Source organism: Schistocerca piceifrons, chromosome X, assembly GCF_021461385.2.
Source record: "Schistocerca piceifrons isolate TAMUIC-IGC-003096 chromosome X, iqSchPice1.1, whole genome shotgun sequence".
Lineage (NCBI taxonomy): Eukaryota > Metazoa > Arthropoda > Insecta > Orthoptera > Acrididae > Schistocerca > Schistocerca piceifrons.
This window is the reverse complement of record NC_060149.1, coordinates 215,310,311-215,334,064: the sequence shown is the minus strand read 5'-3', so window position 1 is coordinate 215,334,064 and position 23,754 is coordinate 215,310,311. Positions and strand designations below refer to the sequence as shown.

General features: G+C 38.0%; 1 protein-coding gene across 4 annotated transcripts in view; it reads left to right on the top strand.

Annotated features, from left to right (window-relative positions):
- Nucleotides 1-23,427, top strand: part of LOC124721733 (steroidogenic acute regulatory protein-like) — a 160,387-nt gene extending 136,960 nt beyond the window's left edge. For all 4 annotated transcript variants that reach the window (XM_047246833.1, XM_047246832.1, XM_047246834.1 and 1 more), the window contains 2 exons: nucleotides 11,474-11,649; nucleotides 22,852-23,427. In XM_047246833.1, coding sequence (XP_047102789.1) covers nucleotides 11,474-11,649; nucleotides 22,852-23,068 — 393 coding nt within the window. In that variant the 3' untranslated portion in view covers nucleotides 23,069-23,427. The remainder of the gene's footprint in view (nucleotides 1-11,473; nucleotides 11,650-22,851) is intronic.
- Nucleotides 23,428-23,754: the final 327 nt, after the last annotated feature.

The following is a 23,754-nucleotide window of genomic DNA, read 5'->3' as shown; positions in this document are numbered from 1 at the left end:
CCTTCTCTTGTTCTTTCCAGTACAACACCTGAAGATGGGCTTATAACAGCCTGAAACCGATCATATGATAATAAAAGAAATTTACAACTGAAGTGGTTTTTTCAACCTCTGGGCTAATTTGAACAGTCTTGCACTTCCTCTGTTACCACCGATTAACCATTTGACTGCTGAAGGTGCACCGTCTGCTTGGCGCACTGAGGTGCTGCGGCTCATGGCGTAATTCAGCTACCTGCACTAAGTGCCTGTTCCTTGAGCTGCCGCTGGCGCTGGAGTGGCCCGCACTGCCGCACCCTCCCTGTGCTGAATATTATTTCTGGAGTGACCACAACTCCAGGCGAAGCACTCATGGCTGATACAGAATAAATGCTCTCACTACGTAGTTCCTTTGCAGATGAGTTACTGCAGGATCAAAGTGAATCGTTAAAACTATTTTCCGTCACTAAGAATTATATCATACATTTCATTTTTTTTACACAATTTTTGTAGCTGATGCCGAAAGCGACGTGATTCATTAGATTTATCTCAATAGTTTACTGTTCTTTCTTGCATACCCATTTATAACATCTGCATTTCTCTATGGGTTCCTCACTGTACTAACTCAAGAACTAATAAAATAAGCCATAGATTACAGATAACTGTACATTTTTTGGTTGTTCAAAACGCCACATTACATCGTTTATAGGAGAAAACAACATACAGGTCATCATTCATATCACAGTACAATGTTGGAATTTACTGTGAGCAGCAGTGTGAACAATTAGACTTCACTTTGTTAAGTTTGTTTTGTGAAGTGTTTGGAAATGTCACATGGCCTATATTTGTTACTGAGAATACAACAAACTGAGTGTTTAGTCATCCCCTGTCAGATTATTTACCTGTAATAGGTACACTGTGTAAAGTGTTCCATCCAGGCACAGGTGCATCCGTCCTTTTCAGATGGTAATCAGTGGTGGTGTAATTTGGAATTGCCAGAAATGACTGTCTGCCACAGACATTTTTTTCTAGTGCTGTACTTTTAATTGTTGCACATAAGTACTGAACAGATTTTCCAATATTTGAAAGCTGTGAAATCTCTGTCTTTTCGTTAGCACATTAGAGAGTCATGAACTGTAAATTTAAGAGTTCCTTTCACACTTTGTGAATATAATTTCCATCCTTCTTGATTCAGGATTTGGACTGGCACTGGCGAAGCTAAAAATATATTTTTATTTTGTTTTTTGCTTTTTTATATATTTTTTGTTTTCAAAGTTTTTTACTGATAGCGTTGTTGTATTCGTTCTGTGCTGCAGTTAATAATTCGATTTTGTGTGGTAATTTTCAAAAAGTGATGTGACACACAATGCTACCTTGTAAGTTTTATGTTAGTACCTGCTTTCTTGACACACTTTCTGTTTCCAGCAAACAACACATCTACGCATTAGCGTACTTTTCTTAGAGTGCTCATTTGTTATAATGTTTGGAAAAATGCCTTCCCACTAACCTTAGAAGATTATCATCAGAACACCTTCTCCTGCCAGCTTTTCTGCACTCTAGTGCATCATGTTTCCGTAAGTTCCCTGACCAGCGACAGATGAAACTCTGCTATTGACATTTTATGACCTGTTAGTTTCCTGTGTAGGACAGGAGTGTTTAAAACACACACATCTAGAATGTAAAAAAAGAACTTACACCAATTCATCGTTTTCCATATACACCTGACAGTGCTGAGCAGCATATCAGAATGGTCAACTTCTCCCATACTCAAGTTATACAATGATTTGTGGTTTCTTAATTTTCTCTCCAGTATTCCTGTCAGTCTTTCCTGTGTGAACCATTTCTGTAATGTTACATGTGGTCAACATCCACTCATACACTCTTCCCTTTTGTCACACAACTTTATAGCGAACATTGCATTAGTGCACATAAATTGAAAACATCCCTGTTTTAGTTTCTTCTGAAGCTTTTGCACGTTGTGTCTGTTCTTACGGACAGTACCACATTCATTCATCCCAAGACTGTGGAGCCCTGAAAATAAGTCTGGGCTTGATTACCAATTATCAAGGTAGAGGGTACGTCCATGTTCTAAATAGGGCTTTATTAGTGTAGCCACTGTGTCACTGCTTTTCCCCAAATTGTGGAACTCAGTTTCTATTGATGTCCCTGTATAAACAATGAAATCTAAGACATAGCCAGTCTTACAGTCGCATAACACGAATGTTTTTATTCCGAATCTACTCCATTTCGATGGAATGAACTGTCTGAAATATAAGCATCCTTTGAGTAATAACAAACTTTCATCAATGCAGAATTTATGATCTGGATTAAATGCACAAAGGAAAGATGTACGAACTTTATTAACAATGTTCCTAATTTTGAATAATCTCTCTCCCCCAGTATTGGCAGAGTTGTCATAAGTAACAAAAATGGTCTCTTGACATCAATTCACTAAAAATTGGAGTATTTAGAACAACATCTCTGGTCTGGTATTTGCTAATTTTCAGTTTTTTCCTGCGAGGCATCAGAAGACAAACAACTATGAAACATTTCTTCGTATCCAGTCTCTTTCCACTTTGATATTCAAAATGCACTGGTTCTAGAATATTCTCCTTGGTGAATAAATAAAACCGATTGGTTTCATCAGCTATATGTTTCATCAGTTCTTCTGTAAAGAATAACGTGAAAACTGACAGAATACTTGGCTCATTCCATATTTGACACATGTCCCAATAGTGTATTATCAAATGCCTGATTAACTGGCTAAAAATCATTTTTGTTCCAGTCAAATTTATCACTAAGACATGATTTCTTCTTAGGCATTTCACTGTGACTTTCTGAGTCTTCAGATTCAGAACAACTAACATCTTTTGTTGAGACACGAGACTGCATTGACACCCCTGCTGACGTGGAAGGTTTATGACTACAGCTTTCCGATTCTGTGGAAGAGATATCACTTTCATCAAAATCAAGTAGTTCATCCTCACTATCTCTCCTCGTAAGAATCTCCATGATTTCTTCCTCAGTGCATCCACAATGTCTTGCTATTTTCTTTGTAAAATACAGAACGCAAAAAACACTTCAATAAATTTCGATGAACAGTGAACTGAAATGTGAAGCCTAGGCTCATAGCAGACAGAGAATCTGATGACAAGGTAGCAGTGAGAACTGCAAAAGGCTACTGAGGCATGGGGTGGGAAGTCTGCTGTGCGAGTTATCTCATCATCAGCACTCAGGTAGTGGCGCGTCTATACTTCTCAGCAGCACTCGGGGGAAAACTGGCGGCAGCGACTGTACTTGTCATTAGCATCCAGGGAGTGGCAGGCAACACGACGAGTAAACTGGTCAACAGCAGTCAAAGGGTTAATCTTAGGATGCTCATAAAAAAAAAGAGCCGAAGTTAATTACTATCAGAACACATATTCCATAGCCTAAATGCCAGGGTTAGTTGAAACATTGTGGACCAAATTGGATTTTGTAATCTAGATGGTCACCCAAAGATTCATCACATTAGTTTTAAAAGTGTTTAATTCAATGTTTTACTTGGTTATTTGTCTGTTCTAAAGTTGCTGAAGTTTGCAATCATTAAGAATTTGCAACTAAAATCAGTTCAATAATATTATGATATTTGATAGAAATACTTACAAGCAGTCGAAAATACTATGAGACTACCAATTACACAACATGTTACTATGTCTAATACAGTGTAGGAACCGTGTTGGCATTCAAAATGACTTTCAGTAATCTCAGAATGGATAAATACAGGTCTCGTGTGGTTGTCAATGGAATTTTATACAATTCTTCCTGCAATGATGATGGAGATGGGCAATGATCACACACCTTCTCTCCAAGGTAGACCACAAATACTCAATAACATTGAAATATGGCAACTGTGGTGGCCAGGGGAGCTGCGATAATTCTTCCTTGTGATCATATAACCAGTTCTGCGACCAATGCAAACTGTTGAAGAGGGGCCCTGTCATCGTGAAACACATCACCACCATTGGGGGACAACATTGTCCCATGGGACTGACCTGATCAGCCAAAAGGGTCACAATCTGTGGCAGTAATGCAACTTTGCAGAGTAACCATGAGGTCCATGGAATACCATGATATGACTGCCCAATTCATCACCAAACCCGCACTATGTTTCACTCTTGGGACGTAAAGTCAGCCTAGTAGTGTGAAACAAAACCCATTGAACCAAATGACTTTTTATCCATTGCTCCATAGTCCATGTTTTATGGCTTTGGCACCACATTATGGGCATCTGCATCACTGATAAGTGGTTTTGGAATTTGAGCTCCCACTGCAGTTTCTTGGTTATTGAGCTTCCTTACACATTGTTACTCTTCTGCCGTGAATTTTGCAGCTGTGATCCCCTTATTTCTCATTATAATCCTTGAGCCAACGTACACTTTCATCCATATTGTGACTTACTGCATTATGTTTTTCTGCTTTCCCTGTAGGCAGTATATGTATTTGATTTGAGCTACCTCGGTTATGGAAGCACCTACCATATGAGCGCCAACAATTTGCCCATGTTTTAATTCACTTAGCTCCAAAATGAAGCGCACACAGCTACACAGAACACTGTTCTGATCATGACTAACACTTGCAGCATATTGAGGACATTGCAAAGATACCACTCATGGTCAAATATAACACTGCAACCTGCAGATTTGGCTAGCATCTGCATTTATGTTCAAGCATGCATTTTTCTTGGTGTTCCCAAATTTTTGTGCAACCCCTGTATATTCTTTCAGCTTCATAAGTCATGTTTTGTTACAAGAAATGATGATGATGATAGTAATTATTGTTACAGATTTAGTGTGTGACTTTCTACGTGTATTTCATTACAAGAGTAACAGTGCAAAGGCAGTAATATCTGAGGGTGTGCTGAAAAGTAATGCCTCTTTATTTTTTACATGAAAATTCTTAATGCTTTTTTCTTTAAAAAATATTATTAACATTCTATGTCTCCATTCTTCATATCTACATACTTGCACCCCTTTGCCGCTAGAGGTCTCTGAATTGAAGTGTGTAAAATGGCAGTGTGTAATGTAACTATGCCACTCTGTGAGAAACAGCATGCTGTAATAAGTTTCGAATTGGAAGAGTTCATTCACATATGGCGCACCCTCCCCTCCTTTATGACAATACCAGTCCCCACACAAGAGAATAACATCTGAGCAGTTCGACACCTCGGGTTCACTGTCATTGATCATCCTCCATATAGTCTTGATTTGGCCCCATCCGATTTTCTTCTGTTTCCAGGACTTAAAGAACAGCTTCAAGAACCCCACTTTGACAATGATGAAGCAGTACAAGGAGAGGTGAAATTGTGGCTCGATCAACTAAGTCAAACATTCTATGATGACAGTATCAACAAACTGGTCTCTTGTTGGGAAAAGTGTTTTTGTTGCCTTGGTGACTTCGCTGAGTAATAAATATTTGTACATAAAAAATAAAGATTATTTAAAAAAACAATAAGAGTTTTCACATAAAAAATTGAGAGGCAATACTTTTCAGCACACTCTCATAAAGTATGTATAAATTCACAGTAATTGAATTTAAGAAAATTTTGAAGTAATTATGTGTGTGTTTATTATCCTGCCAATTCCAGCCTCTTGATCAAACTGGTTGCACTGGGTGAGGGGGAGGGAGGTGGAGATGAGTTTAGTGTTTTGGATTTGGTCTAATTGTGCAGTTTTGAGTCTGGTTAACATACCCACAATTACATTCATCTGAAGACTTTGTGCCCCATTTGTGTAGCATGTACACACATTGTTTATGTGGAGGGTGGTTGCTACAAGTCGTCTTCCATGTTTGCCAAGAGAGACTGTGAACCCATTAGGTACAGTTTTTGTCATTATTTTTAAAGGGACGTATAGCAGAATGGTCGGTTTCCATTATTACTCCCATTTTCACTATAAATAAATATTACTGGGACAACGATTCTCTTTAGTCATCACTAGAGTTCTTAGAGATTACATCTTTGAGTATTAGCTGCACATGTGTCCTCATGTATTTGAAGTTGTTAGTGTGCAGTTATTTTGTGGAATTGATGTGCCGTAGTTCCTTATCTTCTGAGATGAGGTATAATGATATGGCTAAGAGTTTGCTGTTAAAAATGAAAAATATTGGAGTGGACTGAATGCAGCCCATGATGATTTGTATTGTACAGTTCAGATGGTTATGAAGTTTTGGTGCTGTGCAATTCACTGGGCTGTAGCCAGATCTAAAGCTGAGCGACTCAGGATGTTCCATGGTGAATCACATGGTCACAGTTAACAAAGACCTTAGTGCCACCACATTCATTAATTGTACATATACCACCAGCAAAATATTGTGGGGAACAGAAAAAATAGTATCTTGTTTCTGTTTATTGCAACAGTGTGACAATCACTTGAACTATAATTTACTCAAGTGACTGATAACAACATTCAGAGGTAAGCTAGGCAAGGTGATGGAGCTGTATAAATAAAGTTTTTTTAAGTGGTAAATATTGAGCATTAGAGGGAGTCTAGATGAACACGCGCACGCCTCCCCCCCCCCCCCCCCTGCCCCCCTCCCTCCCACACACACACACACACACACACACACACACACACACACACACACACAAAATTCAAATAGAGTTAATTTTCAGTAAAACAAGTTCTATAATTGCCAATAGTGTCTGACAGTTGTTTATTATTGCTTACAGTTTTGACACCTGCCACCTGTAATCTAATTGAGATAATATTTTCACATAGCTACAGATGATGTATAAAACTGTAGGTAACACTCACTTCAAGATTTGTTGTGTAGTTTAAGCATTTCTAATAATTGGTGAAATTAAAAATAAAGGAAATAAAAAAATAATAAAACCTTAAATAAAATACAGAAACACTCAAACGCTTAAACAACAGTTGTTGGTCATCTGCACTACCATAACAGCATATAGCTTACGGACAGTTTCTAATCTTAACCACTATCACACATCAGGGTTAAGGAAGTTATACTCTTCAGGAAGCCTCCTCATTTACACTGTTATCTTCTGGAAAAAGCAACTTCAGCAGGTATTCAGTGGAATCCCTCCGCCCTCTAATCATAGTCCAGTCTTGTTTATGCAATGTAGACAGCGTAGTTGGTGTTTATACATTCTCTGTTACTATTTTATTGCAAGTACAACATGTGTCTGTTACTGTTTGCCTTAGAACATTTTGTTACCAGTGCCTTTTCTTCATAGTACCTATGGGAACTTGGTACTCAGTTCCCACTGATATATACAACATTAGTCTAGCCTCTTTCTCTCCATGACCTAAAGCTTTCTGATAAAAGTTTGCACAGTGAACACATTTGTTTCAAATTTGCAAGCTATGCACTCCATGGTTTACCACAGCGTCTAACCATTTTCTGTACTAGAACGGCCACTTTTTATGCATTTTGCTGTGTAGTCTGTACTGTAATCAGTACATTCTGGTGTTTGAAGGTCAATATTTGCATTTATTTTTTTCTAGTAACCCTTTTTAAAATTGTATTGAAGATGTTTGTTTTCCTGTCCTGTATTCCTTCTTTGTACACCAGGATCCAAAATATCTATCATAATGGCATTGTGGTCTCTTCCACTAGCATGCTGGATGTCTCCAAGAGTTGCAGACTGATTTGCCAAGGTGATGTCAAAATTTGTTGTGGTACCAGCACTGTTTTCAGTCGTGGCTCGACAGCCCAATCTGTACAACCCATGGAGGTTTAACATTGATTGCTTCCTGCATTTGTATACCACACTCATCTGTTACATGACTGAGACACAGTGTGGGTTTTGCATTATTGTGTATCGTAATTATATGTGGTGAGCCCTCAACGAAATGAGCCATGTCTCTCAGCCTATGAATGTTTGGTCCAAAGCTTCATGGATATTGCATGTAAATACTTATTAGTGTTAGTTTACCATGTGAGAACTTTAGAGTTACAGATGCAGCATGTGTGTCACAAAGTTGGGATATTTTTGTTATTTGATCAAATTTTTGGAAAAATACTGTCACTGCTTTTGTCATTATGTTAACTGGAAACAGTAATCTTACTGTGCTTTATATAAGGTTCTGGAATTTAAGTTTCAATTATCAATATCTGTCTCCCCATTTTCCACTGATTTACGTATTTCAGTTATTACTTTTGAACAACATACAACATTTATTTGTAACAACCACATATGTCAAGGATGTCTAATAAACACACAACTTTTTTGTGAACATTGAGGGAGGAGTCAGAGTAGATGTGACCATGAGCTTTGACAAAGTGTCTGTAAGTTTGTTCTAGATGAAGAACCTCTTTTCTCCTATTGAAAACTGACCTCAGGGGGTCACACAGTTCTCATACATTAATTGGTAGATTGCCCACTTTCAATGGAATTTGGTCATTTTATGTAAATTGAAGGTGGAGAGTTGAAAGGAAAAGAAAGGGAAGGAACTAATGTTATTAGCTGCATTTGGACTTTATGCAGAGTCAATGACGCTGAGTGAAAATGTGTGCCAGACCAGGATTTGAACCCGGGATCTACTGTACTAGACAGTTGCATTAACCACTGTGCCACCCAGACGCAGTGTTTATCATAATTACATGGACTATCTCAATACACCCCTCGGCTGACCCACATTCCCACCTTGCACCGCCTATCCACTGTTCCTGTACATGTCTTCCATGCTACTTTGAGATTCCCACAGAAGGTTGAATGTGATTGTACATTCTCACTGATGGTGGTGGATGGGAATGTGGGTTGGCCAAGGGGCTTACTGAAATAGTTCACATAGTTGTGATAAACGCTGTGTCTGGGTGACACAGTGGTTAATGCAACTGCGTAGTAAGTAGGAGATCCGGCACATATTTTCACTCGGCGTTGCTGACACAACATAAAGTCCCAATGCAGCTGACATCAATAATTCCTTTCCTTTCCCTTCCTTTTCTTTTCTTTCCTTTCCTTTTCTTTCCTTTCTCCCCCTTCAATTTACATAATATGTATCACAGTTGCAGATTTTACGTGGTGTCTGTTCTCTCAGACATGTGTGAAAGAACGGACCCCATGTATTCATATGAGTTTGGCCAATTGCTTCAGGAGTGGGAAGACTACTGTGTCACCTTTTTGGTGTGCTACACAAGTAAAGTAGTGCAGATGTACTTGAAATGTGTTGAGGTCCTCTAGCCTTCTTAGGTGAAGATTATTTTCAAGAGTTTTATGCATGTCTTTTAGCTTTGTTGAATGTCAAGAGCAGATGTGATTCCCTTTGGGGACAGTTTCAGATTTTCGACAGATAGTGGATATTACGTGTAACAGCTTCTGGTTATTCTGCTACATTACTGAAAATCCCACTAGATAAGGCTTGAGGTGCTGTCTGAGTCTCTAAAAGGTCAGCACCATTTGTTTCTCTATCCTTCCATCCTTTTTATTTGCCTCAGTACTTATTTCATCACTATGTATCTAGTTTTCACAGAACAGAGTTGTTCCTTTAGCAAACTGTGTCATGTACCTATCATTTACACTTTGAGCTTCGAGGTCATTAGAATTCTGTGTAACATCTATTTTAGACTGTGCCTCTTATATACTGTGAGATTTTTGGTTTTCACTGCACCTGCATTGGTGTAACGTACATTGTATTCATAATGGTTAAAGATGAATAGCACAATAGTACCACAATTAGGAATTCATTAAAAACATACTGCGACACATTATACTGCTCATTACCAAATTTTTTTTTCCATCCCTCTTCCATGGTTTCTTTATTTTCTCATCGTGGTATTATTTTGGTTTTCCTGCCACTTTACCATGGGCTGCCAGTTTTGAAGGCTTGTTGAAGGAGTTTTCTTCTTTCTGTGCCTATGATCAACTCTTCGTACATTCTGTGTAGTTTTCCACATTGGGCATTGATCTCCTAAACTTCCTGCAAGAGGGTTGTTGGGGTTATTGGCTGTAGTGATTTCTGATGGCTGGGGGAGGGAAGGAGACAAAATTGTCTGTTTTTTGTGCTTTAGCAAACCATACTAGCATTAGGCAAGTGTGCTGGAATACTACCTGCCCGGGTAGTTGTGCATGTTATTGTGACTGCTTTCAGGACAGGGAGGTATGCCTGGCCTGGATCGAGTCCACCAGGTGGATTTATGATGATGAGTCAGTGTGCCGACCAGCCTAGATGGGGTTTTTAGGTGGTTTCTCACATCCCACTAGGTGAATACCTGGCTTGTTCCCATGTTATGCCTCAAGATACATACTGCACAGACATTTAGAACACTTTCTTGCACTTGCACACAGAATTTACTCTACACACAGGAAGACTGGGTATATTGCTTCTGTCCTGGAGGTGGGAGGGGTGGGGAGGGGGTGGTGAATAGGAGACTGATGACCTCAGCTGTTGGATATCCTTAAACACTCAATCAAAATCAGAATCTGGAATAGCTTAGCAAAGGTTAGACTTCAGGACACAGGCAGCAATCCTGGCTGTATCTGTTGCATCACTACAGACCTCACCCACACGCCAATGTGCAAAAGTCACTTTACTGACCACAGTAAGTGAACAATAAATCTCAAATACCACAGAAATTACCTACAGCCGATCACAGCATGTATGCAGTCACATGACTACCAACAAGCTGAAAATCAAAGAAACTGGCCTATTACAAAATTGAGAAGTGCATGGTGCAACCTAGCAAGATAGTCCAAGCCTGTTTTTATGAAGGTGTGGGATATGGTCACATAAATATTTGTTCCTCCCCAAGTGAGGATCTTTCAGAATGAGAAATGATACTGAAAGTCTCCTCTAAGTTGAGTTAACAATGCCATGTACTTTGTACTTAAGATGAACAAAGGTACAACACATCATCGTTGAGCACCCTAAACCACATACATACATACATACATACATACGTACCCATAAAGTACAAGTTTGACTCGTGCAAAGTTGTCAGAAATCCCTAGTCTTTTCAAAACTAATAAAATCGCCTTTTTTACTCATCAGCCTCCAACAGAAAGAGCACTGATCATGATGATAAAACAGTTGACAGCACAACCTGCTGAACAGGACCTACAACATAAAATCTAGAGATTGGCACCTCTGAAGCAACAGTCTCTCAGTTTAAATGAAGAGAACAAAGTGCAAACTGCTTCATTCTCCTTCCTGTGATCTCAGTGTCTTTAACTGAATTCAAAAACTGTTAAAAACACCTTGTATAGTATTACCTACACACCTGTGTAATAATTGTCGCTTAAAATTCCAGAGATGGGCAATTTAAAAAGACAAAGTGCTTCATTAATTATTAATTTTCGCAGTGCCATTCTTTTCTACTGATTCCAAAAGCATTTCTTTCTACTACATGTGAGCTAAGAGTCATTATGTCAGAAGTGTTGTAGAATGCACAAAGTTATTTGCCATTTTTGATAAAATACATTGCTATAAATTAGTCACTTTTATGTGTTTGAATGTTCATTATTCTTTTGTGTACAAAATTACTTCTGATGTTCTGTCAGGTCATTGATGAGCGCACAGATGTTATCTACCAGGTTGTCGCTGATGGTGCTGGTGGTGTCTTTTCTAGTCGTGATTTTGTACTTCTGCGCAACTGGAACATGAAGAATGGTTGTTATGTTGTAGCTAGTGCCTCCGTCACACATCCCAGTATCCCAAAACACAATAAATATATAAGGTTTGTAAATTTAAGTTTCCTTCATATATTATATAGAGCATGCTGTAGAGCAAGCAGTCAACCTTTTCACCTACCACCCACATTTGCATCTTTGTTAGTGGTAAAATTTTGTAACCATCCACCAGTTCAACAGTAATAGTGGTTTATAAAGTTGGGAAGTAACTTTATAAAATTTCTAAAGCAGAGTTGTGGCAAGATAAAGCATATAATAATAATTACTTACAAAATACTTCATGTCCAAATTTTATGAAAACCTAATGAAAATGGTTTAAAAACTCGTACTTCATACCACCCACCATGAAAGCAGGAACAGCCACTAGTGGGCGGTAGGGACCAGGTTGACTACCACTGCTGTAGAGTATTTCATGTAAAGTTATGAAAACACTATGCTTTTCTATATGTGTGGATATTTAACATTCAAATTTGAGCTTTTTAATTCTGCTGTGATTTACCTGCTGCTAAAGTTACCCCAACTGGTTTACAGTAACAATTTTCTCTGCCTTCAGCTAATGTTCCCAGCTGCTAGATGATTTGCTGATAATTTTTTCCTGTGTTTCAGACTAGGTCATCTTTCCTTTTCTTTCATTCAGCTATTGTCTTAACTAGGTGGCTGTGCCTAAATTTATACCCAAGAGATTCACTATCATATCAGGTGATTTTGTCATTTAAAGCACCTCGTCCTGTTTGGTAATAGTGCACCAAATTTTACTTTGCTTAAAATACTTTTTTTATGCTCCTTTTGTGTCTTTGCATAGAAAAATTGTTCCGTGATTGTGTTTTACGAGTTTGTCCATCTGAGTACAAAATTTATTTTGCATGAATTTTGAACACAATGTTAAGAGATTCAGTACCTCCTGTCATTTTGTCCTGAAATCTGTCATCATTCCTTCTCTCTGTGTTAAGATTATGTGCTTTGTGTGTCTGATTGTTACTTACTCAGATGGGTATCTCCATTGATTTAACTGTTTGTTCACAAATCTCATGGTGATGGATGAGCTTCGTAACAGTTTTTGACTGTGCTACATATGTGTTAATATATCAGTGTTTACAGTCTGCACCTGGAGGAAGCTATTGGATGTGTGTCTGCTTCTTAATCCTGTGAATGAAAACTTGAGGAATGAAATCAATTCATTTTTAAAAAATCAGGCTTACTATATATCTCTGGAGCCCTTAGAAAACACTCATTGTTGGATTTCATTTGATGCTACACCTAGCTGTCCTGCCTATATTTATTTTATTGGAATTAAAATGGTTCTTTGATTTGGTTAATTTCTTATATTCCACCCCCCTTTATTGTTTGAGTTAGACATTACCACGTACAGTATCATGTGGGTATTGGTCTCTCTCTCTCAGCTTCTTCTTCTCCTTCTTTTTTTTTAAAAAAAGAGCTGCCTTTAACCTGAAGGTTGGTTAGAACGCTGCAGTGCTTTTCTAGGCATGGTCTTATTGGATGTCCTGTGCCCTTGCCTGCCTCTCATGTTTGAACTAATTTCTACAAGCCAGTTATATTACAAGGAAAATGAAATTAGTTCTTGCACTAATATTGCTGTTATTTATGTAGTTTTTGTGTTTGCTTGCCTGCTTTTATGGTGCAATCAGTTCATCTAACAGGAAATGATATCTTTACAAGCCACATAACTGATTTGAATACTTGTATCATAGTGTTTTTTGGATCACATGATGCCATCTCATACTATTTAGGTCAGGGTAATACAAGGGGTATAAGGATATTCTCACTCAGTGGTGAAAACAGTGGTGCTGTAAGGAGTCAGTGGGTGTACTTTAGTGGGATGAAGAGAATCCATGTACGTTTACTCAAGCCCTTGCATACAGTATGAATGTGTTTCACAACACTGCTGTTCTTGTATTGAGCAACTACTCCACAATTATCCTCACTAGAAGGTACAAGCTATAAACCTGACAGGTTTTGCATCATGTGTTATCTTTTGTGCTTGGTTTCTATACCAGTGTGTGGATGTTACCACTTTTCCAAAGTGAACTATTTTCACCAGCAAAACATGGTCTGCTAAGGAAGCTTTTTCCACTACTCATAGGGTGATTTACAATTTATCATGGACTCTGATAATACTGGTGCAACTCAACATTTTTAACATTACTGAATGTGAAAGAAATTATAAGTGACAGAAAAAATTCTAGTACCAGCTTGGCACTGAATACCAGACCTTTGATTTTATAGTCTGATACTTACCCACTGAGCCACCAAACGACACTTTCCACGTTTGAGTGAAGGGATTTCCCATCCTACATGTCATTCTGTTTTGCCTCTTTCTCTCTGTGCTAAGCTATATTCTTCAGCTCTCACATCAGATATAGTGTTTATTTTGTTTTTATAAATTCTGAACTCATCATTAGTCTGCCATGTTTGTAGTGAACTATCGTATACCTGTTTTCATCGTGTCCTAAATGTCAAATTTCCTGCAATTTGATGTGTGTGTGTGCGTGTGCGCGTGCGCGTGTGCGTGCGCGGGCGCGCGCGCTCGCGCGCGCACATGTTTCTGTTTTGGCAGATATTTGCAATATCTTTTTTGCAGTGTGTAGCTGGAGTCAGCCCAAACAAATGCTGCTCATCAGATGTTTCATGTGATGCCCACCATTGCTGGAAAGCATCCATTTGTTTCCCATTACAAATGAAATGGTTTTTAAAGTGGAATTTTAGATGCCCATTCGACAGAGTGATCCCAGATTATTCTAGTGCGATATTCCTTTTATCAATGTGTGTTAATAGGGACAGAATAACCAGTACATTAACAGTGACAGCACCGCCCTGGCCTGTGCTGACTGTTACTGCCATGTGGGAGCGCTGCTCAGTGACTGCTGGAGTATTGATTATTCTTTGTGTTTTACGGTTTCTGTTAATACATATTGATAAAACAAATAATGTACTAGATTAATTTGAGAACACACTATCAAATGGGCATATAAAATTCCACTTTACTACTACTGCTACTACTATTACTGCCACCACCACCACCACCACCACCACCACCACGACCACAGAGAGAGAAAAGTAATACATATAAAACAACTGCTAAATAACAAGGTAAATAAGGGAACCCAGATGCCTTTAGACTAATATGGGGAATCTTTGGGTGACCAGCCAGTCTACAGATTCTATTTGACACACGTTCGAACAACTACACTGGTGAGTTTATTGGCCAATAAACACTGATACCTGACGTACACAGTGTGTGGAGATCATCCAAATACTTTTGAAAATCCACTGAACGTACAGCATCTGAAATGAGATACATTTATTTAGGGGTCACACCACCACAATTAAATGAACACATCAATAAAAAAAGACAAAGGGGCAAATTCTGAAAACTAAAACAGGATTTGGTCATTGACATAATTAACACTAAGTGATAAAAAAAAATCCCAATAACAGACATATTAAGTTGGTTTTTCAGCACTAACAACATAAAGGATTTAGGAAAATGGGTGAAAAACACAGTTGATAAGGAAACCAAACCACCACCAATAAAATGAGTGAGCATTAATGTCTGTGTGTTGCAAAGTGTGGACTAATTTTCAGGGAATATATTCAGGTTATTGAGTTGTCTGTAAAACCTGGAAATTCTGAGGGAAGCTTAATTTACTGGAAAAGTCAGGAAAATATCAGTAAATCGTGAGAGAGATTCAGGGAAGTTGAATTGTTTGTTGCCAGAAAGAAGTGTACAGAGTCTTTTGTTAAAAATCAGCCTGTTTCTGTTTTGGAAGTATACAGTTCTGGAGTTGAATAAGGAAGGGTGAAGGAAGTCACTGAATTGTTGTAATGTTTGTTGCTCGATCATGGTTATCTCTAGTGGACTCACTGATCTCGGAAATCTTCATTATTGTCCATGGTTTCCTGGGCTCCAGGTGTATTATGCACTGCATGATTGTAATTGTGATGGAGCATGCACACGAGTTTCTGCTGTATATTAATTCACCATTTGCAAAGAGGTGAAGGTAAGTTTTTAAATTTTATAAAAGATACAATTATGAGTCTGTATTTGTACACACATTTTTTGTAGGCTAGCATTGCAAATTCAGAATGTTTATTTTTTACTAATTTCAGTGCAAACTAGCATGTTGTCAACTTTCTCTCAGTGTGAGTAGAATCCGATTAGAAATATGATGTATTGTCGCTATTAAAATCTGTTGATATTGCATTCCAGTGACAATGTTGCAGAATGAGCCACAGTGAGGATTTCTCTGATATCTTGTTCACATAGTTTCATATACTTGGTTTATTGCACAAAGACACAACATGGAACAAAATGGAATTATAGAATTGATAATAAAACTGTAAACCCTAGCTGAACTTGGAGTAATCATTAAATAATATGGCAACTAAAAAAAAAATGTATACACATTTTGCTCATGGAAAAATAGTAAACTAAACTATGCCCTCACTTAAAACAAAGCTTGGTTCAGGGAAATCTGGAATTTAAACCTGGAAAGCTCAGGCATAATTTTTGAGGAAACAGATTTACCACTCTGATATCACACTGAAAGACAAATATGGAGCATAAAAATTGTAACAAACATATTTTTTGGTGATAAGCATGTTAGTAACAAACATATGGGTTATAATGACAACATGGGCAAGTAGACAGCATGCCAAGGTGTAGGTGACTGCTAAAGAGAGAAAGGATATGCTTTAAGTGAAGTGAAAGCAAATTTTGGCAGCAATAAAATCAAACTCTTTTAAATCTCAAGCAAATGATGATATATGCAAAACTGTTTAGCTTACTGGACTAAAATGAAATGTATAAGGGGATTAAAAAGTGCTTTGTGGTAGTTACTGTGATGACAATGGATTTATTCATTTTCTTCTGTGACAAACTTCATGGAGATACTATACTCCAGATTACAATTAAACATTACTTCTTTGATGGTATAGATCTGGGAGAACATAAAAACTTGCTATTTTTTGGTGTAGAGTACTACCTAACACTGTCACTGACAATGTGAGAATGTAACAGTCACAGTCCCATTGCTTCTGAAACGTTTTAAACACATTCATTCACTGTTTTCCAAGTTGTAGCACACCTCTTACTCTGTCCCTGCCTGAATTGAAAAACACTACACAGATATAGGTCAAGCTTGCCATCAAGTAGAAAAGTTCACACAATAAAGATTTTGGCTGCAAGGAATACATAATTTAACCACAATTATCTGCCTTGACCTGTATAGCAGAAAATTATAATTAAATTGCAGCCTGGTGTCAGTAGTGCTTAAGCGCGGTATAAAACTGGAAACTATGTTTTTGGTGGCCTTCAGCATCTAAATTTTAGTATCAAAGGGCATATATTGTAGTTCTAGTGGTTGCTAGAACTCGAGTCTCGCATACTTTCCTATTTTTGTATGTAATTTTTGTGCCATTATACAACACTTGAGTGTGAAACCTCCAGGCATATTAACAATGTTTTCTGGTTTGGGACTTGAACCTAGACCTTTGACTTTCATGGAAATTGGTCTTACAGAATTGTCCAGACACACTTTATAACTTGCCTTATAGGTTCAGTTTGCTAGTATCTCTCCCATACTTTACGAGCTGTACAGAGGCTCTACTGCATGGCTTACAAGAAACCATCCCCAACTTGACCTCATATTTTAAGGAGAAAATAGTACACTTGAGAGATATTAGCCCCAACAGTTGATTCTGCTTGAAAATTCAGGCCATAATTCTGATCGTACACAGTTATGACCTTATGAAAGTACAGCTTTTAAAGTACTGCGCACACTTGCTTCACCCCACTGCAGGCGCCTGATGCCTGAGAGCGAAGCACTATACAGTGGTTTGACAACCTGAGCCTTCCTATTTGCAGGATGTTGAAGAAAAGGGAAGAGTAGACAGGACGCTGTTGCACTCTCAATTCATAAGAGAACTCACAAATGATGACAGAAAAAAGTTAATAGAAATTCATGTGTTCGTAAAAGGATTGATTCGCAAAGCTTACAACTACTACACCATCATAACTTAGCTAAAGATTTTTCCAAGAACCCAAGAAAATTCTGGTCCTACATAAAATCGTTAAGTGGGTCTAAGTCTTCTATCCAGTCACTCATTGGCTGGTCTGGCGTGGCAGTAGAAGACAGCAAAAGTAGACAAAGTTTTAAATTTTGGATTTAATAAATCATTCACACAGGAGAAAGAGTACTCTACAGCATTGCTCTCTTGATTAGCTTGCATTTAGGAAGAATCTTTCGCCCAGTGCAAAGTCCCAAGGAACTTGAAAAGGATGCAGATGACCTGTTTGTATAAGAAGGGTAAAAGAACGTTTCTACAAGAATCCTTGAACATATTCTCTGTTCAAGTATAATAAATTCCCTTGAGAAGGAAAAGCTTCTGTCGACAAATCAGTAAGATTTTATAAAGCACTGCTTATGCAAAACTCAACTTGTCCTTTTACCACAGGATATCCTGTGAACTACGAATCAAGGGCAGCAGGTGGATTCCATATTCCTAGGTTTCCGTAAAGCGTTTGACATGGTGCCACACTGCCTCTTGAGTAACAGAACCCAGTATTTTATCCTCCATGGTGGCTGTTCATCAGAGACGAGGCTATCATCAGGAGTGCCCCATGGAAGCGTGATAGGACTGCTGTTCTTTTCTATATAAATAAGTGATCTGGCCAACAGGGTAAGCAGCAGTCTGTGGCTGTTTGCTGATGAAGCTGTGATGTATGGGAAGGTGTCATCATTGAGTGAGTGGAGGAGCACACAAGGTGGCTTAGACAAAATTTCTAGTTGCTATGATGAATGGCTCTAAATGTAGAAAAATGTAAAGTAATGCAGATGAGTAGGAAAAGCAAACCCCTAATGTTCGAATACAGCGTTAGTGGTGTGGTGCTTGACACAGTCAAGTCAGTTAAATATCTAGGTATAACATTGCAAAGCACTATGAAATGGGATGAACATATAAGAATTGTTGTAGGGAAGGTGAATGGTAGACTTGGATTTATTGGGAGAATTTTAGAAAAGTGTGGTTCAGCTGTAAAGGAAACTGTATATAGGACACTAGTGTGACTCCTTGTTGAGTAATGTTAGTGTGTGTGGGATTCGTGACAGGTCAGATTAAAGAAAGACAGTGAAGCGATTGAGAGGTGGGCTTCTAGATTTGTTACTGGTAGGTTTGAACAACATACACGTATTACAGAGATGCTTTGGAACTCGAATGGGAATTACTGGAGGAAAGGAGATACTCTTTTTGACTATTGATACAATTTAGAGAACAAGCATTTGAGGCTGATAGCAGAATGTATTTACTGCCACCAATGTACATTTCACGTAAGGACCACAAAGATAAGATTAGAGGGATTAGGGCTCGTATGGAGGCATAGAGTGAGTAATTTTCCCTTGCTCTATTTGCAAGTTGAACAGGAAAGGAACTGACCAGTAGTGGTACAGGGTACCTTCTGCCACGCACCATATCATGGCTTGTGGAGTATGTATGTAGATTTAGATGTAGATGTAGAAGTGGACACATCTGTCCAACGTGTTTTCAAATCTTGTACAAGAACACATGTTATTCTACAGGAGAAGTAGTAAGTAACATGAGGTGTAATATGTCAACATTACACACCTATATGTTAAATATTATTTTAACAGTATTCTTGTGTTGCTAGTCTGCAGCTATATATATGCCTCAAAATTAAGATGAATGTTCCTAAGCAGCTGAAGAATTGTTATGTAATACTGGTAATGATTTTCATTTTACAATTTAATCATGGCAATCATGTTAAAGAATACTGCAGCTCATGCAAATATACTTCACTTTAACAGTGTCAGTTTTAAAATCCAAAGAAATTAACACAATGATGGTCTTAATAATTAAATAGCACTATGTTATTTCTTTAATGGCACACTTTTTCATTTCATTCATTTACACAGAATTTTAGATCACAACATAAAAATGTTCAAAACAGAGAGATCTCTGCCACAAACTACATATTAGAAACCGTGCACTTTGACACAATGAACAAAGCGTGTTACCATTGTCAAAACAGTATTGTACTTCGTGCACAGGCATTAGGTAGCTGCAGTGGGGTGGATCGAGTGATAAATAACCAGTGTGTGCAAAAGTTTAAAAGCTGTACTTTCAGTAGGTTATACCAATGTACTATCAGAATTATGGCCCAAATATTCTTGCGGGATCAATTTCTGGGGCTGATAGGTTACAACCGTGCTTTTTTTTCTTTCTTTTTGAAATATGGGGTGAAGTTCAGGATGTTTCTTTTTAGTGCAAGAAAGAGAGAAACAAGGAAACTGAATCTGTGAAACAGGGTGTGAGGAAAAAGAATTGCCTACAAAAGGTAAGACTTTGGGATTGAGTCACACTGTAGCAAACAACTGCAATCTAACAGAACCTTGTATAATATTGTACACTCTGCTACAGATGAAATATTCACTCTGAAAATAACTCTTAGGTTGTGACTACGATATTCAGTTATGCAGCCTGTCATGGTAGTAGTAGTTCAGGAAATTCTGCAGTGAAGACACTCTGGAACTCAGTAAACTGAAAAGAGGTATCGAAAAATTGAAGATGTCTGATAGACAAGCAGATGTGCCTTGATAGTTCAGTTGGTGAGAGCACTGTCTGTAAAAGGTAAAGGGTAGAGTTTCAGATCAAAAGATTCATTCTGAATTATTTTATTATGCTCACATTTTGTGATATTCCTTTCATTTGAATCCTGGTTATTTACTACACTGTGTCCAAAAATTGCAATTTCATCATCTGCTGCAATGACTATGATATTCCATTTGATTACAGTATCGTATGTGGCAATTCAAATGACAAATGGGATTTAGTGCCCCATTTTATTTCTTCTGTTGGAATGGATGTTAACTAATTAATTTTTTGTGTGGATAAATACTGTTAACAGGCATGGTATGAGCAGGGTTACATCAGTTTCATGTCTATAATTAAATATATGTTGATTAAATGGTAATTAGTAAGATTGTGCAATGTTTTTTGCAGACATTGCTTATTTTCCAATGGGAAATATACAAGGTGATTAGAATTAAAGTTCAACTTTCAAACTGCTGTAGAAATAACACCACTGGTCAGAATGACATCAGATTGCAGTGGAATATTATCAAAGAAGGGGGAAAACGTATGGCAGAAGAAAAATAAATAGTTACAAAATGTAGCAATAGATGGTGCTGTAATCATCGTAATTTAATAATGGTTGACTACAAATGACAAATGAATCATACAACAATGCCTAAGGTGTATGTTTGATGTTAAACTATCTGTACTACTCAGTGTGCATGAGTGTACAGATGTGATACTGTTAGTTACATAAGCCCGTCCACCACGGCAAGGTCATATCACATTGGATGGGAAAAATTTTAATTGTCCTGAGGCCAAAAACCGCATAAAAAGCATCACCGCATAAAAAGCATCACTCACATTGGTTTTTAATTGTCCTGAGGCCCAAAACCACATAAAAAGCATCAATCAAAATAAAATTGGATTATTAATTTTCATGTGACTGGCACAAAATATGTTCAATATGCTGTCCACTATTTTCTACAACACGTAGAAATCAAGAAACAGTATGCTCCACAACTGATCGAAGTGTTTCTGGGGTCATGTTCAGAATGTGTGCCTTCAATGCAGCTAAGTTTACAATTAGAACACTGAACGCAATATCTTTCAGGAAGCTCAACAGCCAGAAGTCACACGGATTAAGATAAGGTGATTGGGATGGCCAGGCTGTAGGGAAATGGCAGCTGATTATTCTAGCATTTCCGAAATGCCGCTTCAGCAGCTGCTTAATAGTATTTGTAATGTGCAGAGGTGCACAATCTTGCATAAAAATGATCTCATCCACACATCCATGCTGTTGGAGGGCTGGAATGATGTGGTCGCGCAAAATACACTCTTAGCACTTACTACTGATGGTGCAGGTAACAGTACCGGAAGCACCTGTCTCTTCGAAAAACTGTGACCATGTGATAAATGATGCCGTAAACCTGCACCACACAATGACCTTTTAGGATGAAATGGTACTGGTTGATTTGCATGTTGATTTTCCATTGCCCATATTCAACAATTCTCTGTATTGACATATCCTGTCAGATGGAAGTGGGCTTCGTCTGTCCACAAAATCTTCCATGGCCAATCATTTTCCACTTTCATGCGAGCAAGAAATTTTAAAGCATAGGTCTCTCTTGCTGACAGGTCAACAGGAAGCAACTCGTGCACATGGGTAATTTTGAATAGATAGCAAAGAAGGATGTTTTGTAGGATATTACGCACCGCACTCACCAGTACGTCCAATGTTCGGGCAATTCTCCATGCACTACACATTTGCACACCACCACTTATCTCCTCCTGGATTGCTGTGGCCACTGCTTCCACTGACATCGAATCAATTCGTTTCCTTCCTCTGCCAGGTAGCACTCCAAAAGAACCTGTCTTCTCAAATTTCCAGATCATTTTCTCCAGGCCCACGCCAGTCATTGGACCAATGCCTTTTTTCAAACCCTTCAATGCTGAATTCTGCAGAACGACATGTGCTCAGTCATCATTCTTATAATACAGCTTTACAAGCAGAGCGTGTTCCTGCATTGAGACAGTCATGGCAAACGTCACAGATGCGAAAGGAGGAAAAGCTGTGTATCCGGCGTGTTTATACCAACTTCAAGAGGTCATAGTCATGACAGGTGTTTTCATTTACATATTCTGACACAGCCTGTGCCATCTGTTGATCAATTTTGACACTATTTTTTTCCTTCTTCCATTCGTTTTCCCACTTCTCCGATAATATTCCGTTGCAATTTGACATCATTCTGACCACTGGTGTTGCTTCTACAGCCTTCTGAAAGTTTAATTATAATCACCCTGTATCATGAGTGTCCCTATAGTTGGGTGTTAGAGAATTCTTACATTACAGTTAATAGGTAGTGTTCATTACATGCTTGAATTTGATGTGTCTTTTTCAACCAGAACTGACTATAGCATATCGCATATATTATGGCTGAATAGTGTGTTTATTTTGAAGCAGTGACAATATCCTAACTGTTGTTGTTAACATTGTAAGTGTAAGTTTTATTATGCTTCTTGCTTTAATAAAGAATAAGCACCCTAAAATTCAGCTGTGCTAGTTTAAGTCTCTTGAAGGTATAGCACTCTAATCACTGGTGATGTTTTCACTTACTAAGTATGTGATAAAATTGTTGCAGAGGCGAAAATGGGCCCAGTTGTTGGGTTATACAGCCAGCTGAAAATAATCGGTGTATATGTCGATGGCTGCTCAACACAAACCTTAATGGATGGATTCCTCAGTATCTTTTGGATACAGCCTTCACTACAGCCATGTGTGATTATATGCAGTGCTTGCGTTCCCATATTTTAAAAATGAAAAGTGAAGATAATTTAAGTACTGGTGTAGGTGAATAACTTCTACATATTAGAAATATGTGTGTAAGATTTTAAAGATGTGGAGGAATGGTACTTTTTACACCAAGGAATGTGAAAGTGATTCTACAGTGATTGAAGAACTGAATAGATCTCCTATTGGAGAGCATTTGTTTTATAAAAATCTCATGTTATGGTTGAATCATTGAACAAATATGACTTGCTCAGCCATCTTCATAGTGTAAGCATTGCCTCGCAAAAAAAAAGTCAAACATGCATAAAATTTTTATGTTGTTAAATTTTGTGGCAAGATGTCTGTTTTGTATTCGCAGATTGGACTGAGGATGCAGCAGAATGGCTTACAAATTTTATATAATTTTAATAAATTATTTTTTGTCATATTTAATGTTTCTTCTTCTTTTTCATCATCATTTACACTCTTTCCGTAATTTCCAGTCTGTGCTTTCGTTTCAGTGTCAGCAGTTTAATTCTAACTTACTGTTTATGCACCAATGAGCCAAAACTATGACCAGCTGTTTAATAGCGTGTTGTTCCTCTTAAAAAACACAGTACAGCAGTGATTCTGCATGGCATGGATTGTAAAAGTCGTTGATAGGTTTCTGGAAGTATGTGGCTCCATATGTCTACTCACAGTTCACTAAATTCCCACAAATTATGGTACAGTGGTTTGTGGGCATGCAGCTGATGCCTGATGTGTGTTCCAGTGG